Genomic DNA, 27,109 nt, shown 5'->3' with positions numbered 1-27,109 from the left:
TGACAAGCTTGAAGACAATGAAGGAAGTCATTCAGTCTTTCCCAATGGAAGCTGGTTACACAAGCAACCTTTGGGACTGTGATCAATATGCTGTGAGTTTAGTGGTCTGGAAGTTTCTGTGAGGGGTAGGGGAATGGGGGCTGATTCCCTGGAGCAAGGCTCTTCATGGTCTCAGCCCTGTGGTCCGTGCAGGGTCCTAAAGCTGGAATGGTTCCCTAAGCCTTGGCTCCAGCCTTTTCTGGGCAGGGAAACGGAACAAGGCAAAATGCCTAGTGTGTCTCAAGTAGATGCTGTCTGCTGCAGCCAGTAAGTCCAACAGCTTGCAGGGTGAGTGACCCTTCCCAAGAGATATCTGTTGTGGCATTCCTCCTGCCTCCAGCCCCTGAACTGCTGACCCCCACCCCTGCGCTCGCGCTCCCCCTCTCTGGGGCAGCTGCACTGCTGTTAGCCCTCCTCTCACTGCTCTCTGGATGGTTTCTTTTCAGGCCTCTCTGGTTTTAGTATTTATTACACTTTTACTGGTTTTTGCTCTCTGCTTTTCTTTCCCTGAAGCTGTTTTTCCTCTTGCTGTCTATCTTTTCATCTCTTGGGCCTGTTTGTGTCCATTCTACCAAGTGCACATCTCCATCTGCTGCTCCTTGCTGAGTCTGTCATGGCTTCTCAGTTGTCCTCATGCCCCCACCTTCCCACAGCCTGCTGGGGACCGCCCTCCCCCACCTGGGCTTTGCTGGCTCTGAAAAGACCATAGACACAGGGATTGAGAATGGAGAGGGAGGGACCTACCTTGAGCAATCCCAGCTGTGGGGCAGGGGACAGCTCTAGTCTGGGAAATGAACCCCAAAGGTGGCAGCTGTTTCTGGGCAATATGGCTGTGCAAGAGGTAAACCAAGGGAGGAAGAATCAGAGAAATCAGGAGGGGTGGAGGGAAGTAGGAGCACAGAAGTGATGGGCTGGCACCCATCCAAGGTGTTAATCAGAAAAGGAGGCAAACGAGGAAGGTCAGGCCGGATGCTAGCTATCACTGGGGAAAGCTAAGGAGAAGCTGGCACTGGGGGAGAAAACCAGGGGAGGGGGACCCTGCCAGAGGTGCTGCCGTTCAGCCCTGTCGGGTAGAGGCAAGCGTGGGGGAGCGGGGCCAGGAGAAAAGGAAGCCTTAAAGACCCTTCCTCCCCACTCATCTCTGGCCCTTTTGTTTTTTTCTTTCATGTTCCTGTCTTGATGTTATATTAGCAGCAGAAAACAAAACAAAAGGCAGTCTATCTGTGAAAGGGAATGGCAAGATATGGTGATTTTAAAGCAGAATGTACATCTCCCTTTGGTGAACTCTTAGGCCCTTTGCCCTTCTGGCTGCTGGAGCCTTGAGAGCCAGCCTAACACCTTGAGTGGAGTCCCCGCACCAACTTGACAGCCCAGCCAGGGTGTCAGAGGCAAGAGCAGCCAGCTGGAGGGCTGGGGCTGGTCCGGGGCAGGGCCTGCGCTGAGGGGTGGCTTCCAGCACGTGACGCCGGCGCCATCGTGGGCTCCTCCCCAACTAGGAACTGAGCTGCAGAAAGGCCTGTGGTAGAAGAAAAAGAAAGGAAAACTCCTCTTGCTTAAAAAATGTAATGAAAGAGGTAATACGTGTGGCAGAAAAATTCAAAAAGTACAAAAGAATATACAATGAAAAGTCTCCCACTCCTGTTCTCAAGGTCCCCTCCTCTGCATGTACCAATTTCTTACACATTCTTCTAAGTTCTCCTTGTAAGGTCTGATGTAATCTAGACATTTTTGGATTCTTTATCAAATGAAATATTTTAAATTGTTTGGATGTATATGTATGTGCATATTGTGTGTGTGGGTATAATAAATGATAAGAAAATTGTATCTTACTGTTTTTGCCAGTAATTCTTGCTGGGGCAGAGAATGGTTTAAGATATTAAAAAAAGTAAGTAGACTCTTAAAATGAAAGGGGCTCCAAGTCCTTTTGTACCAAAACCCTCATTTTAAACACGAGATAGAGGCCGAGAAAGTGACTTTTTCAGGGTCGCTCAGCTAGCTAATGGCATTCCTGGGACTGAAACCCAGGTTCTCCTACCTCCTAATCATCCCAGTTGCCCAAGAACATACGAAATGCTCCATTTATGTTAGTGGTCTTTGTAAAGACACAGGATTCCAAAATGGAAGGAAAGACAAATGATTGGATATGGATTTAGAAATTTCTTACATTGCACACAAGTATAGGGAAAGAAATCAGTAATTCCAGGAAAAACCTGAAGCCAGATTTCAGTTGCTAACGCACATGGGCATTAGGAGACCGAAGATGAAATTTGGTAAAGTCTATTGTCTATCTTGCTAAGTCAGGCAGAGGCTCTGAGAGGCAGCACAATGTCACCCTTCTGCTTAGAACTGCCACCCTCGGACCTACCGTCACTGGGCTGGAAGCAGAGGCAGGCATTTTTTTTGTTGGGCAGAAGGGAGAAATGACAACCTGTGCATGGACATGGGCAGGGATGCTGACGGAGAGGGGAAGATGTGCCTGGCCATGCCACCATGCAGCTCTGCCACCCATGGCTTCGTGTGCACTGATCACTCCAACTGTTTGCATCACCTTCCAGGAGGAAACACACCAAGATTTATATGTTGACAAAATGGCAGGATAACTTTTAAAAATTCTGCTTTGACATCAGCTCCAGGCATTATGCATAATTTCAGTGTCCAAGCCAGACTGATGGGCCTTTTGATGGCTTTAGAGAGTGGCTTCAGTGAGAGGGGACGTGGATGACTGTAAACACTGGCTGGAAAAGCCCTCAATCGCTTTGAAATGGTAAATGTCCAGGTAACATGGATCTGGTGTTACACGCCTCCTGCATTAACAGTTTTTTCTTCCTGTTCAATTATTTTGGCTGGTAAGGAAAAGGAAATTACACTTCAAAATATACTGGTGGATTTTTCAGCCTCACTGAGAACTTCAAAATACATATCAATCCCAGGAACATTACCTTAATTTCTCCTTCCCAGTTTGTCAAGGAAAATGGAGGTATCAATTACATGCACTGTTAGGAGATGCAGGCCCAGGATCCTGGGTGTCTCCTCACTTTGAGTTCTCTCCGGTCTTATCATCTAACCTCTTTTTCAGTCAAATTTTGTTTCATCCTCAGGTCTAGGGATCCATGCTAATATAGCAAGTACTGAAGCCTTTCATAAAAAACAAGTATTCGTAAGAGCCTGGGTCCAGGGCCTCGAATCAGGGCACCTGACAGCGACAAAAAAAAAAGCCCGTTCTCTGTCTCTTCATCTCCACTTGAGGGACCCAGCAGTCTTTATCTCTGATGCACACAGCCTCTCTCCCATGCCTTGGTACTGGATATATGGGCAGCCACTGTCTTGCCAATGGGTTTCAGCCCAGGACAAGTTCACTATGGATTCAATGTGACCAAAGAAATGACAGTAGAACATTCTTGATGAAAAAGGGTTATACCCAACTTTATTTCCACGGTGGCAGGTCAATCACTAAAATCCCGTTCAGTCAGAGCCAGTCTGCATGCAGCATGCCGGACTCTGCCTCTGGGCCCCTCTGCTCATACAGCTGTCCTCTGGGCACAGCCATCCCAGTCTCTGTCCTCGGCGCTGCCACCACTCCAGCCTCTGCTCTGCTCTCCTGTAGCATTGTAACTGTGCCACCGTGTCGCCCAAAGCACTGGGCAGGACTCTCTATATAGACTCAATAATGACGTATTGCCCACACATGTGTAGTGAGCTAGCCGACCAGGGCCAGGTGAGAATCCTGGCCACAGAAACCTTCACTTTATCCACAGCCACCCAACAACATATTTACCCAACTGTGTTTCCCATTTTCCCATCTTTACCCAGCTGGCCTCTTCCACTCCCTCTTCCTGGGCTCCAGACCTGACCATATGGCTGCCTTCTTGGACAGATGATGGAGAACTCAAGTTTAGCTGAACATGCCTCCCAAATCTACTCCCACTCCTATATTCCCCATTTCAGTTAATGGTTGCTTTATACCAAAGCACTGCTCCGACACAAGAAATGTATATGTTACTCTTAAATCCTGTCTCTCACTTCTACCTTCATTAGATCACCAAGTCCTTTGAGTCTGTCTGCTTTCTCTCCTCCAGTGTTTCTGCTCGAATCCAGGCCCACAGCATCACTTGCTTGGACTATTGTAGTATCACTGTGATCCCTCGCCACCAGTCTCATCTCCTCCCAAAATTTGTAACAACCATGCCACTCCAGCTTCTAAAATCTTGGATGGCTCTCCGTAGCTTACCAGAGTAAGTCCAAACTTCTGACAAAGGCACAGAAGACATCCATTAACTGGTCCTCGTCCACTAGCCTCATTACCAACACCACCCCCTCCCCTGTACACAGCAAACCTCCCGCTGTCTCCCGCGCTCCCGTGCACTTCCACAGCTTAGTGCTGTTTGCCTCTTCCTCTTCCCACCTGCTAATCCTTTAAGGCTCAGCTCTCAGATGACTTCTTGTGAAGCCCCCTTGCGCTTCTGTAGAGTTCCATTATCTTGTGATGATTTCCCCATCTCTAGTTATTGGGGCTCCTCAGAAGCTGGAATCAGGTTTTGTTCATTTTTGTGTCCTTGGAATCTCAAAGTGCCTGGCATCGTAGGCATTTAGGAATGAAGGAAAGAAAGGGACTGCAAGTACCACCCCAGTGAGCAAACAGGTATTGGCCTTAGCAGCTGAGTGGGTCTGTGGCATTTGCATGGGACAGAATGGGGAGTAGCAGCAGCTTATGGAATTGCTCACTCACTCGTTGCACGAATACTCAGTGCTGCCATGACACCGGTACTGTGCAAGAAACTGAAGATACACAAAAGCAAGCTGCCAGGCCCTGCTCAGAAGAACTCCTTTTCAGGGGTAAGAGACAGGCATGTGACAAGTACTGGCCTGACATTTTGAGCCATCTGGTCTGCTCTGAGGACCTTGGCCACTCAGCCGGGCAGGGGAGGTGGAGAAGGGGCAGGGATGAAGAGAGCACGGTGGGGATAGGGAGGCCTTGGAAAGGGCTCACCTTGGGGACCAATTCTGCTGATCAACTGGCTTTATGAATGCATTTCTCCTTTGTAGGAATCCCTTGCTGTTAAGAAAAAACAGTCAACACATTTCTAATTAGCCTTCAGCCCCTGCAATCCTATTATTCCCAAAGGCAGCAGCTGGGTCATTTCATGATCAGTAAAAACATTTGTAGTTCCTGTAGTTCTTCACTAGAATCCGGGTCATTCCTACCCTGACTTCTGATGGGACCACAGAGGACTTTCTCACCTCCTCGTCCTGCAGCAGCAGGGTTTTGGCCCCTAGCTTGGAGAAGGGGCATGCTGCCCCTGGGAGGCCCTGTCAAGGAACCCGGGTTACTCTGTACATCACTCAGAGCGAGTCTGCATGTAGTAAGAACTGCTGCTTTGCTCTGGGCTCGAGTCTTGCACCTGTGTCTCTCAGGCTTGGCTTGAGAAGTGTATGGTGCACAGAGTTACCCTATCCATCTTCTTCCCTCCCTCCTACCATCAATAAATACTTCATGAGCATGTCCTTTTTGCCGTTATATGCCACACACTGTTCTAAGCACTGGGGGAGACAATGATGAAGAAAACATAAAAGGGCCTCTGCCCTCATGGAGCTTACACTCCAATGGCAGAAACTGACATAAAAAGCCATGGTCACCAGACAAATAGGAGAATGATGACTAGTAAGACCCTTTGAGTTCCTTTGAAAGAGTGAGGTCCTCTCCTTGATCCATAATAGCTTATAGAAACTTAGCTTGTAAATAACTTCCTTTGACACACTGGTGCATTAAGTGTAGTCAGCTGGCAGTGGGCAGCATATGAGCCCCTTGATGGCTGGGTGACTGTGTGGCATACATCTCTTCATCTTCATTCATGGAGATGGCTGTGCCTTCCTCACTGAGCTGTGACTGTTCTGAGGAAGGCGCTCATCAGCGCAGGGCCTGTGGTGTGGTGACATATGTTCTGTTCCTTATCTCTGCCTCCTTTCCTGCTTAGAGCAGACGTGGGGGCCTAATCAATGCTCCCCACCCACCTTCTGGGTCCCTGCTGCAGCTGCAGGTGGGCAAGAGGCTTCTGAGCTCACCCAGAGTCTCAAGGGTGATGGGTGTCCTGGCAAGAAGGGACACCCAGCAGAGGCGGGGCCCTGTACTCTGCCCCTCCCCTGCCCTCTCCAGCGGGCTCAGCAGAGGCTCTGAAGAGGCAGCCTCCCTCCTGTAGCCCAGGACACTCACCCTTGCTGCACCATGGGTGTGGCTACAGAGGCCTGTCTGGGGTCCGTTCTCCCTCATAGCACTGGAAGGGCACTCCCCACATGTGCCCTGTAAAGGCCCTGCGGGAGACCCCTCACCCCAGCAGTCAGCCAGGGTGCCAGCAAGAGTGGGCCTCCAGGGGACTGTGGTGGGTACCAGACATTGGATTTTACCTGCTTGATTTCACCCTACCTTTTCCAACCATGCTACAAGTTGAGGGCTGTCAGTGTCCTATTTTACAATTGTAAAAACTGAGGTTAGGAAAGGCTAAGAATTTGCCCAAGCCACTCTCCTAATATGACATAACCAGCATTTGATCAGGTGGTCCTTCTCCAGAGCTAGGGTCATACACCGAGCTATATTCTTCTCCCCTCTTAGTCACCCTACCCCACAAAGTCCTCGCATCAAATGCACAAGGACAGAGAGATCCTGGGGGCTTGGGGGCACCAGGCACATGGCACTTTGCCCAGCTTACCTGAGTACTGGCTTCTGTAGCTTTAAAAGAAAAGGAAACCATGCTTGGGAGCAATGCCAAAAGGAGAAAATGCCCAAGGAACTGGAAGCTCAAAACAGCAAAGTTTGAGGGGCCTCAGTCATCTCTCTGCATCTCTCCTTTCACAGAGGAGAAGACAGAGGCCCAGAGGGAGACATTAGGCCCCTGCACACTGAACTTGTGATCTCCCTGCAGACTGCCCAGCTGGCTCCGCAGCCCTGCACTGGTGCCCAGACACATGCATAGGGGATGGACTTAACCCAGCCCCACCACTTACCTGCTATATGAATCTTGGCAATCAACAGCATCACTGAGCCTCAAAGTCTTCACCTGCAGGCTGTGGTCGCTTTAGAGATAATGCATGTGAGATGCTGGCGCAGCAGCTGGCACCTGCTAGGTTCTCTGTGAACTACTGCTATTATTATCACTCTTGTTTTCTAAGTTCAATGAATGTTAGGCAACACTAAGTCTCTTTCATTCTATGTCACTTTCATTCTATGGCTCTACTGGAACTATTCCTAGGACCAGAGAGGAAACAACGCTCACTGTCATCTCTGCACACTGAAATCTATCTCAGGGAGGGCTGAGGCTCACCTCAGTACCTATTTGGGACTAGAATCTGGAAGGAAGACCGTGGGCTGGAGCTGACGTGGCAGCTGCTAGTTCTCCACTCTTCTGGTGTGCTTGTGGCTTGAGGCCCACCACTCAGCCTCTATGTCAAATTTCTGTGGGTCAAATGATCATGGTAATAACCTGCCCCCATACCTCAATTCCCTTCCCCCAGGGAAGTTTATTTTGTGCATCCAAGTAAAGGCTTTCTGTGGAGTCCAGCACCATCCAGAGAGGCTATGCTCCTCTGAGGTTTTTCTGATGGTAGGGGGTAGGGAAGTCTTTTTGGAACAGAGCTACTAGGGAGGGACAGTTTGGTGCAGATGTGTAGCATCCTCACCACTGAGCCCTGGGGAGTAAGGAGTGAGACTTACAGAAACTCTGTCAGCAGCACTTTCCCTTCCTTTCCTCATAGAGTCCTCCTTCCGGAGTCATCAACCTGCATCCGCCTCATTTCCACTGGGCATGGTCCGGTTTCATCCCCCATACCTTGGGGTGAGGCCAGAGCCTCTCACTAGGGGTGGATGTGATGGCTTTGGAGCCTCTCACCTGGCTCTCCCAAGACAACTAGACATGCATAGACTAGGCTGGGATGAATCCACCTGGTTGATCTGAGAGCTGATGTCGAAGTGGGGATACCAGGAGTTCTCTGACATTTTCTTGTCTAGAGATGACTGTGGGGCCTGATTCCTAACAAACAAGGTCTTCCTGGCCTCACACACAGGACCTGGTTGCTGAGTCTGCCCCCTGATTGCTGCGGGAGCCAGGCAGTGGCTTGACAGTGGTTTCTCCATCTATGGAAATGAACCGTTGCCCATACTGCAGTCTAAACTCCTCAGGCAGGAGAGACCTGGGAGAGAGAGCAAGACTGGCCCACTGCTCCAGAGCCAGTGGCCCCTCTGCATCATCTATTGTTCCTGACCACCACACAGTTCACACCCCAGAGTCCTTGCTATTTTTACTCTCTCTTTGTGAAAACTTCTTTTCTGAATTCCCTTCTTTCCAGGCTCACATGCTGGAAAGGGCCACCCTGAGGCATGGCGGTGTCCTGGTGGTTAGTCTTCTGAGTGAGGAACAGGGAATTGCAGTTGCAACAGTGAGTGACCTTTCTGCAGCACAAAACTCATTTGGGTTTTCTCCCATTTCACTTCACGCTAACAGAAATGAGTATCTAATATATGTGCAGTTCAATCCTGAGTGCTGGAGAAATGGAAATGAGTGGTGCTGATGGGGGTGGTTGGGGAAAGCCATGAGCTGTGACCTCCCCATCTGCCTGATTCCAAAGACAGCTTCATTAACAGGCCGGGACCTTACATGGGCCTCAGATGAGCCAGTGTCCAGCAGCACAAGGAGCAACCCTTACCAACTCTGCCCCTGGCGTTCAAGTGTCTCGTGGATCCAGACTCACTCATCCCGGCTAACTGCAGCTCCCACCACATATTTCCCAGCATCCTGGGCCCCAGCAGTGCTGGGCAGCTCCCTTCCTTGAACACGTCAAGTACTTCCATCCTCTGGACCCTTGCTCAGGCTATTCATGCAGTGATACCCTGCCCTGCCCCTTAAGAATTTATCCACTTTCTGTGAGTAGCCTTCCCCAAGACCACCGTGCAGTACATTATTTCTTCCTCTGTGATTCCTGCTTGGTTTGTTCATTTAACATCTATTCATTGAGTTAAATTCATTCATTTAACATCACATCTGCTCTGTGCCTGACCCTATGCGGGTCTCCTAGAACTAATGTAACCTTGCCTTCTGCCCAGAGTGACAGTAGTTCACACCAGATTCTCATTTGCTCCAGGGCTGGGGCAGAATCTCAATTTCAGTGTCTGTGTCTCTCACCAGTGTTTTGCACTTTGAAGAAAGTGTGTTGGATGGAAAGATAGCTTCTAGACTGGGCTCTGCTCACTAATTAGTCCGTGTGGCCCCGGGCGAATCTTCCGGTCTCTCTGGTCTCCCTTCTTCCCGTTTGAATATCTCAGGGCTGTCTAGGGCACAAGAGGAGGGGTGGGGGGCAAGATCATTAAAGGTGGGAGCCCCAGGCCAGTGGAAGATGTGGGCTGGTTTTACCCCCAGTCTCCCTTCGGTGGCTGTGAAGCAGCGTCCCTTCGCCTTCGCTCTGTCGGTTTCTCAAGTGCACCAGCTTCCTAACCCTCCTCGGGGCGGGCCCTCGGGCGGCTCAGAATCCTAGATGGGGAGCATTCCCGTGCAAACTCTAGACTCTCCTCCCGCCCAGTCGCCCCTTCCCAAGGACTCGCAGAACACACCTTAAACCCCGAGCCAGAGCGCAGTTCAGAGCGCAGCCCAGAATTGCAGCTCCGCGGCGCGAGCCCGGGTCGGGGTCGCGCATCTTCCGCCGGTGACTCAGGGCCGCACAGTTCGGGGGTGGGAGGAGGTAGGCGGGACAGACCAGGGCCGCGCGGGGGCAGCCTCTGGGCGCTCAGTGGCCGAATGGTGGGAGCTGAGACCGGCTCTGGCCCTTTGCCATTCCGCCGCGGCGTCTGCCTAGCCGAGCCTCCCTGCCGCGCCGCTTCGCACCCGCCGCGCTCCTCTCCGGGTGCGCAGCTGCCTGGGCGGCGGTGGGGGCTGGAGCGCGGGGCGGGCTCTGCGAGAGAATGAATGGGCGCCCCGGGTACGCGCTCGCTCTGCGCTGAAGGGCATTAGGACCGTGAGGATCGCTCCGTGCTCCTGTGTCTCCCTATCACCCCCCCAACCCCCCTCTTTCCCTTTTCTGTTCTGCAGGACTGAGCAGCCAGGCGCAAGCGAAAACAAACAGCTGGGGCTGCGAGCGCCCCCGCCCCGGCCGCAAGAGCACGCCGGCCCGGGCCCCTACTCGGGGCGCCCGCCCGCCCACCATGAGGAAGATCCGCGCCAATGCCATAGCCATCCTGACTGTAGCCTGGATCCTGGGCACTTTCTACTACTTATGGCAGGACAACCGAACCCACGCAGCATCCTCCAGCGGCCGGGGCGCGCAGAGGGCTGGCGGGAGGCCGGAACAGCTCCGGGAGGACCGCACCATCCCGCTCATTGTGAGTCCGCTCTGAGCGCTGGGCGACCGACCAGGGGGTGCGGCGCGCATCCTAGCCCCGCGCGGCGGCAGAGGGCGCGGGGCCGGGCCGGGGGCTGCGTGCCCGCCGCGCCCTGCAGGCTTTGTATACGCCTGAGCATTCCTGCCCGTTGTTATGGCAACCTCTGTCGGGCTAGCGGGCCGAGGGCGCACGGTTGGAGGGCGGGTGACAGAGGGTGGGGGCTGGGAGAAAGTGCTGCAAGTTTGGTGGGCCCGGCGTGCGCGCGCGACTGGGAACGTGGCGGCTTTCTCGGCCACTGCGTCTCTGGGGTCGGGGGCCGGGGACTGCCCTCGCCTTGCCGTCTGCGGAAGGCTGCTGGACCTTGCGCGCAGCGAGCCAGCAGTGGGAACCGGGCGCTGTTGAGCGCGTAGGTGGCCGTGGACACCCCCTCTTCAGCCTTCCGGGGGCAAAGGACGGGGGTGGGGTGGGGGCTCTGGGTAAGTCAGAGTGGCTAGGGGCTGCACCCGGCGTTGCACTCCTTCTCAGCCCAGGTCAACTTGAACCTATTTCCTTGGCACGGAGGACTCCACACTCACACCCTGCTAGGTTTCCTGGGTCTGTACCCACCCCTCACCCCAACCCGAAGATCCATCGCGATGGGTGAACGGGCAGTGTCTGTGCGCAGGGTCGGAGATTCCCTCTCACGAGCTCAGTTCCGAGATAGCAGTGCAAGCGGGGAAACAAAGGCTGCGGAGCAAGGCGAGGGCCTCGGCCGTGCTGCGAGGGGCCCTTGGCGCTCCCACCAGATCTGGGGCATGCGGAGACCCCGCCGCCCTGCAGGGGGCGTTCCTGCTGCCGCCTCTGCCCGGGTCCCGGGTGACAGCTCGGTGAGGCAGGGGCACCTGTTGAGGCCGGAGGCTTTGGGATCTGCCTAGAGGCGCGCTCGGGCTGGCGGGTTCTTCGGACACGGGAGGATGGTGCGTGAGAGCCTGGGGCGACCCTAGGGACGAACTGCTGGACAGGGGCAGCTTGGCTACAGAGGACCAGGAGGAGGGAAAACAAAGTGTGGGGCTGGGAGTGGAGGGTAGGGGAGGTTGGCCACTCTGACGTGAAACCGGGAGGTGCAGTGTGAAGAGGTGAAGGTGTGTGTGACGTAGAATCTGAGACATTTGTGCAAAGAGAGCTGAGCCGGAGGAATATGGTGGGGACGGTGCTCTCATGTCCATCCTGCCTCAGATCCGTGTCTCCTTACTCATCCGGGAAGAAGTAGAGCTCCACTGCCAAGGAAATATATTTCCTGGTTTCTCCTGAGGAGGCCTTTGGGGTTTGTGGGTTTTTCCTGGCCTTGCAACCCAATCCCCAGATCCCTGTCTCGTTGAAATTTCTGAGCCCAATCAGATGAAGTGTTCCCTTCTGGACTGAGGTCCTGTCACTAGGACATTGTTTCCAAAGCACATGTGGATGTTTGGACAGAAAAGCTGAAGAGGAAAAAGCCTCCTGTAAAGATCCAGAGTGTTGAGATCTGGGTGCACTGACACATTGCAGCAGGAACCTGCCCAACCAATAGTGGCCCCAGGCCCTCAGGGAGTTTCCATACCATGGACCCATCCTCACTGCCCATTCTTACACCCTGACAAGGCCAGCCCTGGTCTCAGGGTAGCCCAGGCCTGAAGTGGCAGGGGAGAGGCAGGCGGGCCAGATGTCCTGTCCTTTTCTGTGGTGACATGATGGGAGGAGGGCCTGAGCTGGAAGGGGAGGAGAGGGGAGGGCAGGGGGGAAGGAAGGGAAGAGAGCCCAGAGAAACTGCTGCTCAGTGCCAGAGGCCAGCTCTCATCACATTCTGAAGCCTCTGTTTCAGAATCCTGAAGTTGGTCTCCAACTGCTCGCCTGCTCCTCTGAGCACCTCTGGGATCAGCCAGGAAGGCCACTCAGACTGAAAGCCCTGCAATGGTGTGGGTGGCACTCATTTTGAGGGCTAGACGTTGGAGGTCATGGGGGGGCTGCAGTGAGCATCCTCTTTCCCTCTCCTTGTTGCCAAGGGTTTGACATGCTGTAGATTAGGAAAGGGCTGTGAACTGGAAACCAAGTTAAAAGTGTGAAGGAGTATGGAAGATACCTGGGAGCCAGGGAGTGGGGTACAGGAAGAGAGGGGGAGTGGGACTTCCTAGGGAGTGTGTACCAGAACCTTGTCTGGCCACCTACGGGCATAGCCAGCTCCCTCTCTTCTTAAGCTTTAGCTTGGGGTGTCTGCTCCATAGGCATTGGTCCCCAGTCAGACACCACCTTTGACACAGCCTTGCATTGTATGTCTGTCTTCTGAGGTATTTCCCTTCCACGGGATTCTCAGTCATCTGCTCTTCCTCCTCACTGGATGTAAGCTATCATGCAGGGACTGAGCAGGAAACTTCTTGCATCCCACATTGCTGCACATTACTTGTTAGGTGAGTAAGTACAATTTTTGTCCATCTCCAGGAGCAGCCAATGGTCCAAACTTCACAGTGTTTTGTTCCCAGGTCAAACCTGACTATAACTAAGGAGATAGGAAAATGTATGTTTAGCTTCTAGGAGTTGAACCCTCTGTCTAACCTAAAAGGGGCAAGTGCAGCTGAGAATTTGCTTTCTCCGTGAACTCTGTATTTAACCTCTCTTGGTTAAATTCCAAAACATGTGTATGTCTATTTGGGCCAGAATGCTGCATGGATTTTCAGATTCTTAGGGAATGATGTGGCCAGCCCTGTTGCAGAGGCTGAGAACATTCAGACAAGCGTCATCGTCACTCCCCTGGGGAATCAGAGAGCTGAGCTGAGAAAGGGAGGGTCTGCATAACAGCCTGGGCCAGGAAGCAGCCCTGCCCTCACAATGTCTGGGTTATTCAAAGTCAGCCAAGTTGTTTCTGGACCTTGGAGGCACTTGTTTGGCATTGTGGGGTGTTGGCATGGCAACCGTATGGCCCGTGTTTCTCAGAGAAGTCCTGATTTTTAGTAGTCTGTCCTGCTGTCAGCCCATGTGTCACAAATTTTGGTATGAAAAATTGGTTATGGAATCTGTAAAACTAATGGGAGATACTGACTCCAGCCATCCCTAATTGGCTGCTAACAGTGTTCAGGGTTTGTGATTTTTTTTTTCCATGCTGTACTTTATAGGTGAGGTGGTGGATTTGGGGATATGCACGTAAATCTATATTGATGCATGCTACCACCGGACAGAAGCTGAGGTAGGAGGTGGAGCAGGCATGGCTGGCCTTCAGTCTTCAGGCCTCAGTCGGGAAGGACATTCGTGATTGGTTTTGTACCCAGGTTTTCCGTCTGCGAATCCTCTAGCAGGCATGAGTGTAATGCTAAGGTGTTACCCAGAATTTCACTTTATAGACATGTTTTTAAAAGACTGAGTTATTGGTATTTTCAGGATAGGTGTACTCATTTGCAACGTTTCCTATTTGGAACCATGAAAGTTTTAGACAAGAGTTTTCCTAAATGAGAGTTTTTTTAATCCTATAATTGGGATACTGCTGAGTAACCACAGACAAAATACTTACATCTCTGGATCTTAGTTAATTTATGTGTTAAATTTGGGTTAAATGATTTATAATGTTTGCTGATCCTTAGATAAGCTAATGATAGCTTCATTTCTAGAAGTGACTAAAATAGCTCTAAGGGAGTTCTCCCAGAGGGTGTTGTGAGATTCCTGCTTGTGGAGGGATACACCCAGGTCAGGAGAAGGTCCTGCATAGCCCCCAGGGCCTCTCAGGGATCTCCCTCACCTAGCAGAGGGGAACACAGATGATAATGGCTTCTCCTGTGTTCTCTGACAGCAGAGGCTTCAATCAGATCTGGGTGCATTTATATTTTATTTATAATGCATGCATTTTAGAACTGTGGGAATATGATTTGCCTAAATGACAGAAAATGATTTTATATTTAATTTGTCTAGGTGCCGCACACAAGAAAGAGGGTGGGTAGGGAGAAGCACAAACACCCACAATTCTCTTCACCAAAATGTTCAGATTGAAAGGGCCTGATTTCCCAGTATAGCACAGAGAAGACAAGTAGTGACTCTATAGCATCTTACTACACTGATAGGAAGTGACTGCAATGGGGTGGGGGGGAATAGATAATATGGGTGAATGTTGTAACCACAATGTTGCTCATGTGAAACTTTCATAAAATTGTATATCAATGACATCTTAATTAAAAAAAAAGGAAAGGCCCTGATTTCCCATCACTGGGGTCTCATCCTAGGTCATGTTGAGACATGCCTGTAAGACTTGGGGACAGCAAAGAAACGCCAGAGAGGGCCCTGACAGCACATGAGTCCCCTCCCTAGGAGGCCTGAGGCCCAAGGGCAAATGATTGGCTTCAGGGGGCTGTTCATTCTCCTGATGGGCTGGTCATTTCCATGCTGTGACCGCAGCTCCCCTGCTGGTGCTCCCAGGACATCAAGCATGGCTTTCCTTCCTGTGGCAGTTTTTGTTGGCTTTGTGAGAAGAGGAAGACTTCAGGTCTGGAGATGCTGTTTAAATGGATGAGGAGGGCACTGGGAGGCAAGGCTGGGCCGCATTGCCCAGGAACTGTCTTGCCCTAATGGAGGAAACCGCCCTGGGGTCAGAGGTGAGCCTGTCACCAAGCAGTTCATCACAGTTAGAAGACTGAAGATTTATCCGCTGTCTGCTGCTTGAGGAGACCTGAAACACTCACCACATGAGGCTAACTAGACAGGAGACCCAAGGCTTCTGGAAAGGAGCTGGGAACTTTCAGATGCAAGTCAGTGGTTACACCGGGGCAATAATTCGGTCCACTAAATCAGTCAACATGCTGGGTGCAGGTGCAGTCACAGATGGTGTCTAGTCCACTCTAGAAACAGTTTCAAGTGGCTTAGTCTCTCTCTGAATGCTTGTGGTCTGGTCTGCGCCTGTGTAGCCTCCATAATTGCTGTTACCTCTGTCTTACACTTACAATGGCTGCATTCATAGGACACTTGGATGTCATGTTAGGTGTTTTACAAGCATTAACCTGTTTGAATCCCCTCCACAACCTAATGAGGTAGGTTCCAATTTACAGTTAACAGGATCAGTTAACATATAGGTAAACTGAGGCTTACAGAGATTCAGTGACTTACCCATAATCTGGTAAGTAGTAAGTGCCTTTGAAACTAAGTGTTTCTGCCTCTGAGGCCCATGTTCTGAGGCAAGATCCAAGTCTAATGCATCCGTGCATCTTTCCTAAAGCACCTAGATCAGCTCCTTGCTTTGTGCTCACTCTATAAACACTGGTTGGGGAAAAAAATGCAAAAATCACACAGAACAAAATGTTAGCAGTGGGAAAGCAGGATGATGGGTAATCCCCTTTCCATCTTTTCTAATAGAATAATAAACATCTACTAAAGGTGTAATGATAAAGCCAATCGAGACAGTGATTTGAAATACATTTGGTGACTGATTAGTCACTCCTGACTCTTCAGCAAAAGTGTAAACTTAACCAATTCTCACACTTCTGAATCCCCCATCAATGTTTAGCATTGCGCCAACAGAAAAAGCAAGAGATTTACTTGAATTATTTTGTAGGGTTCCAAGGAGTAAACCGGGGCCGGTGGGTAAAAGTTGCAGGGAGAAAGGTTTATTTTCACTGGAAGGAAAACTTTCTTACTGAACCGCCCATCAGTAGAATGGCCTAAAGGCCGACTGGGGAGTCTCTTCTCACACCCAGGCCAGCCGTGCTTCCTTCCAACAGCAGAGCAGCTGCGGAGAAAAAAGGCTCGTTGTCCTGACAGTCTCCTGAGGTGGCAGGCAGCTCTGTGACTGAGCTGGTCCAGTTACTGCACCGCAGGAGACCTGGCGCCCTGGGAAGCAGAGCTGGCCAAGCGCACCAAGGCCAGGGAGGAGGATGACTAGAAGAAATCCACAGCTGCCACTGTGCTGTCCCCTCCCTGTTCTTTGGAGCTGCCAATCAGGGAAGGAGAGTGGGACAAGGCTGGTCAGAGGCAAAGCCGTTAAGTAGAAAGCACTGGCTTTTAGGATCTTTCCTGCTCCTCAGAATAAGGACCACAAAGAGTTTAACCTGCCCTACTGAGGCCCCTTGAATCCAGCCTACCCATATGCCACTTCTTCTGTTTTCCTGACCCAACTTGGGCAGAGTTCCCAGGTGGCCTGCCTGTGACCCAGGGCCCTGCCATTGCTTTCCAGGGTGGGGCCAGCTGGCAGTGTACCTGAGCTGTGTGTTCACAGGGGAGGCTGATGCCTGTCACCCCCACACCCTGAATTTCAGCCACACCCTGTAACAGTGGTCTGGCTAGGGACTGTATGGCTAGCCGGAGGACTTCTGTGACATTTGGGAACAAGTAGGAGTGGTGGGCTGGAAGTATTTTGGAGCAGAGGGGCAAATGGAAGAACCCTTTTGATTATACTCTGAAGGCAAGATAAGACTCCGGCCACATCTGTGGACACATTGAAAGCAAGTGTGCCCCAGGTAAAGCCTTTCTACTTTTCCAGGCTCACTAGGAAGAGCTTCCAGTTTAGCTTAAGGACACCAGTACCTCTTTCCTGCAATTTCATGAAGTGAGGTGTGGCTCAGTGTAGATGAGGGACAACATTGTCTCTGAGCTCAGAGGTAGGTGACATCTCAATATGCTCAGAGTTGTGAGACCTGTCATGGGACAGCCCTGGACAGAACAGAGTGACCCAGGAAGGAAACAGAAGCTAGCTGCCAGGGATGGAGGTGTGAGGGGGTGGAGAGAATATGTGGAACAAAGACCAAGTGACCCCACTTCTAGGCTCAGCCCTGAACCAAGGCACTGTGTTTCCTTTGGCAAATCACTTCTCTGCCATAGTTTTCTCATCTCTCAGATGAGGGTTGACCTATATAGGATCTATGAGGTATCTCCCTGCTCAAACCATCTTTGACTTTGTTGACCCACTCCTGCAAAAGTGAGGTAGCCCCAAGCCAGAGCTCAAGATTTTATAGTGCTCTTGAATTAAGGAGAATAAGACCAGAGAGTGAGCTTTATAAAGGCCTAGGCCACTTTTGTTCAGAAGAGTGTGAAACCTTTAAGTTCTTCTAAGGAATAAACTGCTCTCCCCTCATTCTCTTCTCCTGAAACACTGTCTCACAGAGCTACACAGCATCTCTTCTGCTGAACTAGATGCTTAAGGTATTGGTGATGTGTCTGAGAATGCACACAGATACATATATAGGAGTATCTGTGCATGGACTTCAGACATCTCAATGATCTGGGAAGACCAGAAGGAAGCTACAAAGACACTGGAATAGAGAATTAATCGTCTTTACTTGGCCTTGGACTTTCCTCAGAAGATAGACTTGAAATTGCCCTTAGGACAAAACCTGGAAATTAACACTGTAAACATCAGTTTAAGGAGTTGAGGAGGTTGGCCCTCTCTTGGCAACCTTCAGCTTCTCCTACGTGACCAATACAGCAGGCTGGAAGGAGCAAGATGAAGGAATTGCTAGGAGATGCTGATACAATGAGAAGTGGCAGTTGACAGCAAAGGACCAACCAGGAAGGGCCGGATGAGGTTGGAGTAATGCCCCTTCCACATGCACACACTGCATGGGGGCAGAAGGGCTGAAGGCATCATTCATTCATTCACTTGACAGCTATTTACTGAGCTCCTATGATATGCCAGGACTGTCCTAGGCTCTGGAGATAAAACAGGTAAAACTCTGCTCTCAAGTTGCTCAGGGAAACAGACCATAAACAGATAAGTTAAAGTGTATTAGGTGGTGGCAGATGCTATGAAAATAAAACAGCAAAAAGGAGCAGGGAGATGAGAGAATGATAGCCAGGAAAGTCTTCTTGGATAAGATGATGTTTGAGCTGCACCATGAATGGAAAGAGTGAGCCATGCAGGCACCTAGGGGAGAGTGTTCCAGACAGCCAAGGCCCAGAGCACCATCTCTGCAAGGTGCGTGCTTGGCTAGAGTAGCCTCATCAAGGGTAACATGGCCCAAGGTGGAAGTTCAGATCATTAGGCCTCATAGGCCATAGTAAAGACAGGCTCAGAAACATGTCCTTGTGTCATCAGGAAATGATAATTGCATTCAGTGTATGGGTTGGTATGCCAGGGAACTATGTCATTCAGTTCAGAAAACTTTCCAGCAATATGATCAAATATATTAGTAAGCATTGGTTTTTAAAGAGGTAAACCTAAATTCTTTGAAAAATATTCTAAAGCTGGAACACTTGATTTCCACACAGTATGTGATCAGTGAGGTGTGTGTGTGTATGTGAGGCTGCTGAGGGGGAGTGGTGAGTGCTGGTGCCTGAAGAGATTTAAAAGACTAAAGATAATGGAGCCCTTGTTGAAATTTTGGAGTAGGGCGAGCTGAGGGAGGGCTCCGCTTGCGGAGGGAGAGTTCTGTGTGGGAAGGAGAATTCCTCTACATGGTGGCACCCGATCAAATCCCTTGCCAGGTTTGCAGCATTCTCTTCAGGTGTATTTGGGACTCTGGAAGGGATGTTTTCTGGCAGTGCAGGACCTTGGAATTCTTGCCGTTTTCCACCCTGGTTGCCCTTCAGTACAAGCAGACCCCTGAGGCTGAAGCATCTAGGGCCTTCCCTTAGACCTGGAGGTGGGCACCTGGATGGGCAGCCAAGGCCTGGCAGGATCGAGGGCCCCACACAGCTGTTATTCAGGCAGGTTTTCAGAAAGGGCTGCTTTCAGGAGGTGGACAGCTCTGCCCCGGCCTGTCTGAGGCTGTGTCTACTAAGGTTCAGGTGGCTTCCCCAGCACCCAGGGACCTGGTATGATATGGCTTCATGTGTCCCTGGCAAGCTGCAGGTGCTGTGCTTTTGTGGTTCAGGTCACACACACTCAATTCCAGACCCCTGTTGGTCCCGCCCTTTCGGATGCTGCTTTTCAGAGTTTTTCATCCTTTATCTTCTCGCAGCAGCACTGGCTTTTAGTATCTTTGAACAAGCTGTTGGGGAGGCCTTCTGACATTTCAAGGTCTTTTATTTCAAGGGGGTCTGGCCTTGGGGTGCCACAGCCTGTGGGAACCCATCTTGCCTTCCCAAGTTGGCAAGTCTGCAGTCTGTTCCGGGGGGCTTAGCTCGTGGTGCCTCACAAGTCTGTGACCGGATTCTTTTCCCCTCCCTGTGAAATGCCTTCCCTGGGTAGGGGTGGGAGGGGAGGCTGCGAGAAGTGTGGGACGCTTGCAGTGTTATCCCAGGGTTTGAGGTAGAGCCCAGCCTGAGGGTCAGAGGAAAAGAACATGTGATCAGTTAGTGGGTGTCCTTGAAGGAGTGAGGTGGCAGGACTGTGCCACGGCCCCAACCAGGTTGCCAACAACAGGGAACCAAGGGGCAGAGCACACACACTGCAGGTTCCATGAAGGCGATGGAGGACCTTTTGGAGCACTGAGCCAAAAAGAAACTGCCAGGTAGAGCAGAGGCTGCCCATGGTCATTTTTTAGTACAGTTTTGATGCCATCTTGTGGAAGCATGAAAGTGACAAGGGCCTTTTCCCAAAACAGAAGGAAATGGCCTGCCCAGGGATGCACCCTAAGATTGCCAACCTTTGGTTTTACACAGAGCAGAGAACACAGTGTCACCTAGACAGCCTTTCCAGTGGAGCAGGGTGCTGAACCACACGTGGGCGGGAGCTTGGAGCTAGGTTGGGGTGGACTAGCCTGGGACCTGCGGGCTGCACAGCATGGAGCCTGGAGATCTGGAAGCCCAAGTTGGGGCAAAGCTAAGGGCAAGCCAAGCAGACAGAATAAGAAAGGGCCTGGTCAGAGAGCTCAAACTCGTTGTGAAGCAACAGGCCTCAGCAAGAGCATTCAGGAAAACCAGGCCATAGGTGCCCTGAGTGTAGTCACAGGGGCTCTGATGGGGGTGGGGTGACACCTGCCCATGGGTAGGGAGGTATAGGTGAGGGAGGGCTACTGAGTGTTTGAAATGTGGCTAGTACAACAGGAAGAACTGAAGTTTACATTTTATTCAATTTTAATTGATTTAGATTTAAAAGCAGACGCTCATTTCAGCTATGGAAAACTTTGAGGAGTGTTTTGAAAGACTTCAATATGTGGAATCTTCATTCTTAACTGTAAATTTTATGAATTCGTACAGATCAAGTCTTTCTGGTGAAAATTTAGTATCTAAATGGAAATGTGCCATAAGTGTAAAATACACACTGGATCAAAGATGTGATACCCAAAAAAGAAAATACCTCATTAATATTTTTCATATTGATGATGTATTGAAATGATAATATCCCAATCTATTGGGCTAAATAAAATATATTATTAAAGTTAATTTTACTTTTCTAATGTGGCTGCTAGAAATTTTTGTATTATATATGTGGTTTGTAAAATATGTTTCTTTGGATGGTGCTCATTCTTATGTGTGTTCATGACCCTGCTCTAAAGTGCTAGGAGGTTGTCAGCAGAAGGTTATATATAAAGTAAAGAATGTGGCTTTGTTCCTGGTTTACCCTGACTTCAGGATGAGTCCTTTCTGCTCCAGCTGCTGCTGAGTTGTTGGTTCCTAATTCACATCATCTGTGGGCACAGGACACCTCCCAGCATGGGCCCTTGTCCTCATACTCTTCATTAAAACAAGGTCAGTGTTTTCTTGCAGCATCTCCTCTTTTTAAAATTCCTTCTAACCTCTCGCTGTGATGTAAATGGGTTTGGGGAGAGGGGGAGGAGCAACGGAGGCAGGGAGCCTTTTATTCTCTCGGAAGGTAGAGGTATTAGTTCCAGTCTGTTGCTTTTGGTGTTTCGTCTTTGTCCTATTAAAGCCAGAATGACAAATGAGTCTCAGCTCTACCGCCAGGTCAGAACCTGTGGATGTGGCAGTCTGAAGCACTGTGGTGAGAAGGACTCTGAAGCTGCATCCAGACTGAGTAGGAAAGAGGCAATTGATAAGCCATGTCTGTAAAGAGCATGGAAAGGACTGTATAACATGTGCTTTGTATTTCCTGATCCTGTGTTAATTAAGTTGTCTTCTTTGAGCAGTTTTCCTCCATTCTAAAGATCTGATACTATTTTTTAATTGAGGTACTTACAATCAAACGCACAAATCGTAGTGTACAGCTTGATGAATTTTGACATGTGTATACCCTCATGTAACCATTGCCCTGATCAAGATACCAAACTTTCTCACTAATTTTCTTCCCTCACTTATTTCATCCATCCCCTCCCCCCTCCTCCATGGTAACCACCAATCTGTTCTATGTGTTTGAGTCTATTTCAGTTTTGTTTTTGTTCATTTGTGTTGTTTTTTAGATTCCATATATAAGTGAAATCATACAGTATTCATACTCTGTCTGACTTACTTCATTTAGCATAATGCCCTTTAGTTCCATCCATGTTGTCCCAAATGGCAAGATTTAATTCCTTTTTTAAGGCTGAGTAAAATTCCATTGTATATATTTAGCACATCATTTTTATCCTTTCATCTATTCATGGACATTTAGGTTGTTTCCATATTTTGGCTATTGTAAATAATGCTGCAATAAACATAGGACTGCATATATCTTTTCAAATCAGTGATTTTGTTTTCTCCAAGTAAATGCCCAGAAGTGGCACTGCTGGGTCATATGGTATTTCTATTTTTAGTGTTTTGAGAAACCTCCATACTGCTTTCCATAGTGGCTGCACCAATTTGCAGTCTCACCAGCATTGTACGAGGGTTCCCTTTTCTCCACATCCTCACCAACATTTGTTATTTCTTGTCTTGTTGATACTAGACATCCTGACTGGTGTGAGGGGATATCTCATTGTGGTTTTGATTTGCTAATAAGTAGTGATGTTGAGCATCTTTTCATGTGTCTGTTGGTCATCTGTATGTATTCTTTGGAAAAATGTCTGTTCAGGTCCTCTGTCCATTTTTTAATGTGACTTTTTTTTTTTGGTGTTGACTTGTATGAGTTCTTAATGTATTTAGAATATTAGCCCCTTATCAGGTGTATCATTTGCAAATATATTCTTTCATACAGTAGATTGCCTTTTCATTTTGTTGATGGTTTCCTTTGCTGTGCAGAAACTTTTTAGTTTGATGTAGTTGTCCTCGTTTATTTTTGCTCTTCTTTTCCTTGCCTGGAGACACATCCAGAAAAAAATTACTAAAGCAGATGTTCAAGAGTTTATTGCCTATGTTTTCTTCTAAGAGTTTTATTGTTTTGGGTCTTATATTTAGGTCTTTAATCCACTTTGAATTTATTTTTGTGTGTGGTGTAAGACAATGATCCAGTTTCATTCTTTAAAATGTAGCTATTCAGTTTTACTAACACCATTTATTGAGACTGTTTTTTCCCCATTGCATAGTCTTGCCTCCTTTGTCATATATTAATTGACCATATATGTGTGGGCTTATTTCTGGGCTCCCTATCCTGTTCCATTGGTCTGTGTATCTGTTCTTGGTTCAGTACCATACTGTTTTGGTCACTGTAGCTTTGTAGTATAGCTTGAAATCAGGGCATATGATAACTCTAGCTTTATTCTTTCTCAAGATTGCTTAGACTCTGCAGGGCTTTTTGTGTGTGTGTGGTTCCATACAAATTTTAGGATTATTTGTTCTAGTTATATGAAATATATCATTGGAATTTTTTTTTTTTGAGGGCATCTCTCATATTTATTGATCACATGGTTGTTCACAACAATAAAATTCTGTATAGGGGAGTCAATGCTCAATGCACAATCATTAATCCACCCCAAGCCTAATTTTCGTCAGTCTCCAATCTTCTGAGGCATAACAAACAAGTTCTTACATGGAGAACAAATTCTTACATAGTGAATAAGTTCTTACATGGTGAACAGTACAAGGGCAGCCATCACAGAAACCTTCGGTTTTGCTCATGCATTATGAAGTATAAACAGTCAGTTCAAATATGAATACTCATTTGATTTTTATACTTGATTTATATGTGGATACCACATTTCTCTCTTTATTATTATTATTTTTAATAAAATGCTGAAGTGGTAGGTAGATACAAGATAAAGGTAGAAAACATAGTTTAGTGTTGTAAGAGAGCAAATGTAGATGATCAGGTGTGTGCCTGTAGACTATGTGTTAATCCAAACTAGACCAGGGCAATAAAACATCCACGTATGCAGAAGATTTCTCTCAGAACAGGGGGGGTGAGGTTCTAAGCCTCACCTCTGTTGATCCCCAATTTCTCACCTGATGACCCCCCTGTGACTGTGCCTGTCTTAGGTTGTTCCTCCCTTGAGGAATCTTACCCATCTCTGGCTAACCAGTCATCTTCCGGGGCCATACAGGGAAATGTAAAGTTGGTAAGTGAGAGAGAAGCCTTATTGTTTGAAATGGTTAGCTTTTTATTTCTTTGCATATTTATGCCCTGTAGCTTCTATGCCCAGCATTTGTCTTGAGGTATCTTTACCACTTGGAAGAATTATGATACTCGGTAAATTTGATATGAGGCACGAATTCTATTTAAGGGTTGTAATTAGGAAGGAAGAAGAAAAGCTATAGAAGTAGCAGGCGGAAGAAAACATGGGAAGATTGATTATTTCTTTGACATATCTTCTTGTAGAGTAACTTCAGCATGTATAGGTTTTAAGCTACTACTTAAATTGCGCACACACATTAACATAATAGGAGTATAGTTACATAACCAAGGCATATCTGTAATTACCAGCCATCTCCAGTGAAACCAAGAAAACCAGTTAGGCACCTTAGGCATTTGTGAAAACTTATCTATGATATGGTGGATATTGTCCAACTGAACTTGAACAGTCTGAGAGAAATCAGACAAATTAAAACAACCCATTCCTGGGGAATGTTCACATCCCTTATGTTCTTTTAACAGTAAATAGTCTGTAGTTGTAAGACTTTGGAGTGCTACAATTTGCACTTCTCCAAATTCTTGGTTGAGTTCCAACAGTATAGATCCAGTCAAATTTGTTGTTTTACTGTATGCACAGGCCAGCTTAGATATCTCCTTCATTCCCATGGCAAGTCCAGGAGCTGGTGGGATGAGTGCATCTACAGCTGTAGCAGTGCGTGGATCTTTGTTGGGGTTTTTTGATGATCATCTTCTGGCATGAGTCTTCCAGAGAGTGCTGATGTTGGAAATTCTTTTTCATATCGTATCTTAGTTCATTTTCGGGGTAGCCCAATTAGGCTTTGATCTTCTGTATAAACGCAAACAGACCCTTTGCCTACACTTTTATATGCCCTTTATACCCATGTGTAGAACTCATTGGAGGTTACCACACAGGAACTGCCCTTTTTTTTTTTTTGGTATCACTAATCTACACTTACATGATGAATATTATGTTTACTAGGCTCTCCCCTATACCAGGTCCCCCCTATAAACCCCTTTACAGTCACTGTCCATCAGCATAGCAAAATGTTGTAGAATCACTACTTGCCTTCTCTGTGTTGTACAGCCCTCCCTTTTCTCCCACCCCTCCCATGCATGCTAATCTTAATACCCCCCTTCTTCTCCCCCCCTTACCCCTCCCTACCCACCCATCCTCCCCAGTCCTTTTCCCTTTGGTACCTGTTAGTCCATTCTTGAGTTCTGTGATTCTGCTGCTGTTTTGTTCTTTCAGTTTTTCCTTTGTTCTTATATTCCACAGATAAGCGAAATCATTTGGTATTTCTCTTTCTCCGCTTGGCTTGTTTCACTGAGCATAATACCCTCCAGCTCCATCCATGTTGCTGCAAATGGTTGGATTTGCCCTTTTCTTATGGCTGAGTAGTATTCCATTGTGTATATGTACCACATCTTCTTTATCCATTCATCTATCAATGGACATTTAGGTTGCTTCCAATTCTTGGCTATTGTAAATAGTGCTGTGATAAGCATAGGAGTGCACTGATCTTTCTCATACTTGATTGCTGCGTTCTTAGGGTAAATTCCTAGGAGTGCAATTCCTGGGTCAAATGGTAAGTCTGTTTTGAGCATTTTGATGTACCTCCATACTGCTTTCCACAATGGTTGAACTAGTTTACATTCCCACCAGCAGTGTAGGAGGGTTCCCCTTTCTCCACAGCCTCGCCAACATTTGTTGTTGTTTGTCTTTTGGATGGCAGCCATCCTTACTGGTGTGAGGTGATACCTCATTGTAGTTTTAATTTGCATTTCTCTGATAATTAGCGATGTGGAGCATCTTTTCATGTGTCTGTTGGCCATCTGTATTTCTTTTTTGGAGAACTGTCTGTTCAGTTCCTCTGCCCATTTTTTAATTGGGTTATTTGTTTTTTGTTTGTTGAGGCGTGTGAGCTCCTTATATATTCTGGACGTCAAGCCTTTATCGGATGTGTCATTTTCAAATATATTCTCCCATACTGTAGGGATCCTTCTTGTTCTATTGATGGTGTCTTTTGCTGTACAGAAGCTTTTCAGCTTAATATAGTCCCACTTACTCATTTTTGCTGTTGTTTTCCTTGCCCGGGGAGATATGTTCAAGAAGAGGTCACTCATGTTTATGTCTAAGAGGTTTTCGCCTATGTTTTCTTCCAAGAGTTTAATGGTTTCATGGCTTACATTCAGGTCTTTGATCCATTTTGAGTTTACTTTTGTATATGGGGTTAGACAATGGTCCAGTTTCATTCTCCTACATGTAGCTGTCCAGTTTTGCCAGCACCACCTGTTGAAGAGACTGTCATTTCGCCATTGTATGTCCATGGCTCCTTTATCAAATATTAATTGACCATATATGTCTGGGTTAATGTCTGGATTCTCTAGTCTGTTCCATTGGTCTGTGGCTCTGCTCTTGTGCCAGTACCAAATTGTCTTGATTACTATGGCTTTATAGTAGAGCTTGAAGTTGGGGAGTGAGATCCCCCCTACTTTATTCTTCTTTCTCAGGATTGCTTTGGCTATTCGGGGTCTTTGGTGTTTCCATATGAATTTTTGAATTATTTGTTCTAGTTCATTGAAGAATGTTGCTGGTAGTTTCATAGGGATTGCATCAAATCTGTATATTGCTTTGGGCAGGATGGCCATTTTAACGATATTAATTCTTCCTAGCCACGAGCATGGGATGAGTTTCCATCTGTTAGTGTCCCCTTTAATTTCTCTTAAGAGTGACTTGTAGTTTTCAGAGTATAAGTCTTTCACTTCTTTGGTTAGGTTTATTCCTAGGTATTTTATTTTTTTTGATGCAATTGTGAATGGAGTTGTTTTCCTGATTTCTCTTTCTGTTGGTTCATTGTTAGTATATAGGAAAGCCACAGATTTCTGTGTGTTGATTTTGTATCCTGCAACTTTGCTGTATTCCGATATCAGTTCTAGTAGTTTTGGGGTGGAGTCTTTAGGGTTTTTTATGTACAGTATCATGTCATCTGCAAATAGTGACAGTTTAACTTCTTCTTTACCAATCTGGATTCCTTGTATTTCTTTATTTTGTCTGATTGCCGTGGCTAGGACCTCCAGTACTATGTTAAATAACAGTGGAGAGAGTGGGCATCCCTGTCTAGTTCCCGATCTCAGAGGAAATGCTTTCAGCTTCTCGCTGTTCAATATAATGTTGGCTGTGGGTTTATCATAGATGGCCTTTATTATGTTGAGGTACTTGCCCTCTATTCCCATTTTGCTGAGAGTTTTTAACATGAATGGATGTTGAACTTTGTCAAATGCTTTTTCAGCATCTATGGAGATGATCATGTGGTTTTTGTCTTTCTTTTTGTTGATGTGGTGGATGATGTTGATGGACTTTCGAATGTTGTACCATCCTTGCATCCCTGGAATGAATCCCACTTGGTCATGGTGTATGATCCTTTTGATGTATTTTTGAATTCGGTTTG

At 47.9% G+C, this 27,109-nt stretch overlaps 2 protein-coding genes across 4 annotated transcripts in view; both read left to right on the top strand.

The window, feature by feature from the left end:
• EXD2 (exonuclease 3'-5' domain containing 2) overlaps positions 1 to 1,861 on the top strand; it is a 93,608-nt gene extending 91,747 nt beyond the window's left edge. For both annotated transcript variants that reach the window (XR_008992454.1, XM_057488366.1), the window contains one exon: positions 1,231 to 1,861. The gene's annotated coding sequence lies outside the window, so the exon portion shown is untranslated. The remainder of the gene's footprint in view (positions 1 to 1,230) is intronic.
• A 7,793-nt stretch (positions 1,862 to 9,654) lies between these two features.
• GALNT16 (polypeptide N-acetylgalactosaminyltransferase 16) overlaps positions 9,655 to 27,109 on the top strand; it is a 92,527-nt gene continuing 75,072 nt past the window's right edge. The window contains exons 1-2 of one of the 2 annotated variants that reach the window (XM_057488362.1): positions 9,655 to 9,759; positions 10,107 to 10,396. In XM_057488362.1, coding sequence (XP_057344345.1) covers positions 10,220 to 10,396 — 177 coding nt within the window. In that variant the 5' untranslated portion in view covers positions 9,655 to 9,759; positions 10,107 to 10,219. Of the gene's footprint in view, positions 9,760 to 9,865; positions 9,997 to 10,106; positions 10,397 to 27,109 lie in introns of those variants that run through there. The other variant, XM_036913389.2, reaches the window with a different exon arrangement.

The sequence above is a fragment of the Manis pentadactyla genome, chromosome 11 (assembly GCF_030020395.1).
Source record: "Manis pentadactyla isolate mManPen7 chromosome 11, mManPen7.hap1, whole genome shotgun sequence".
NCBI lineage: Eukaryota > Metazoa > Chordata > Mammalia > Pholidota > Manidae > Manis > Manis pentadactyla.
This window is presented reverse-complemented; position numbering and strand designations above follow the sequence as displayed.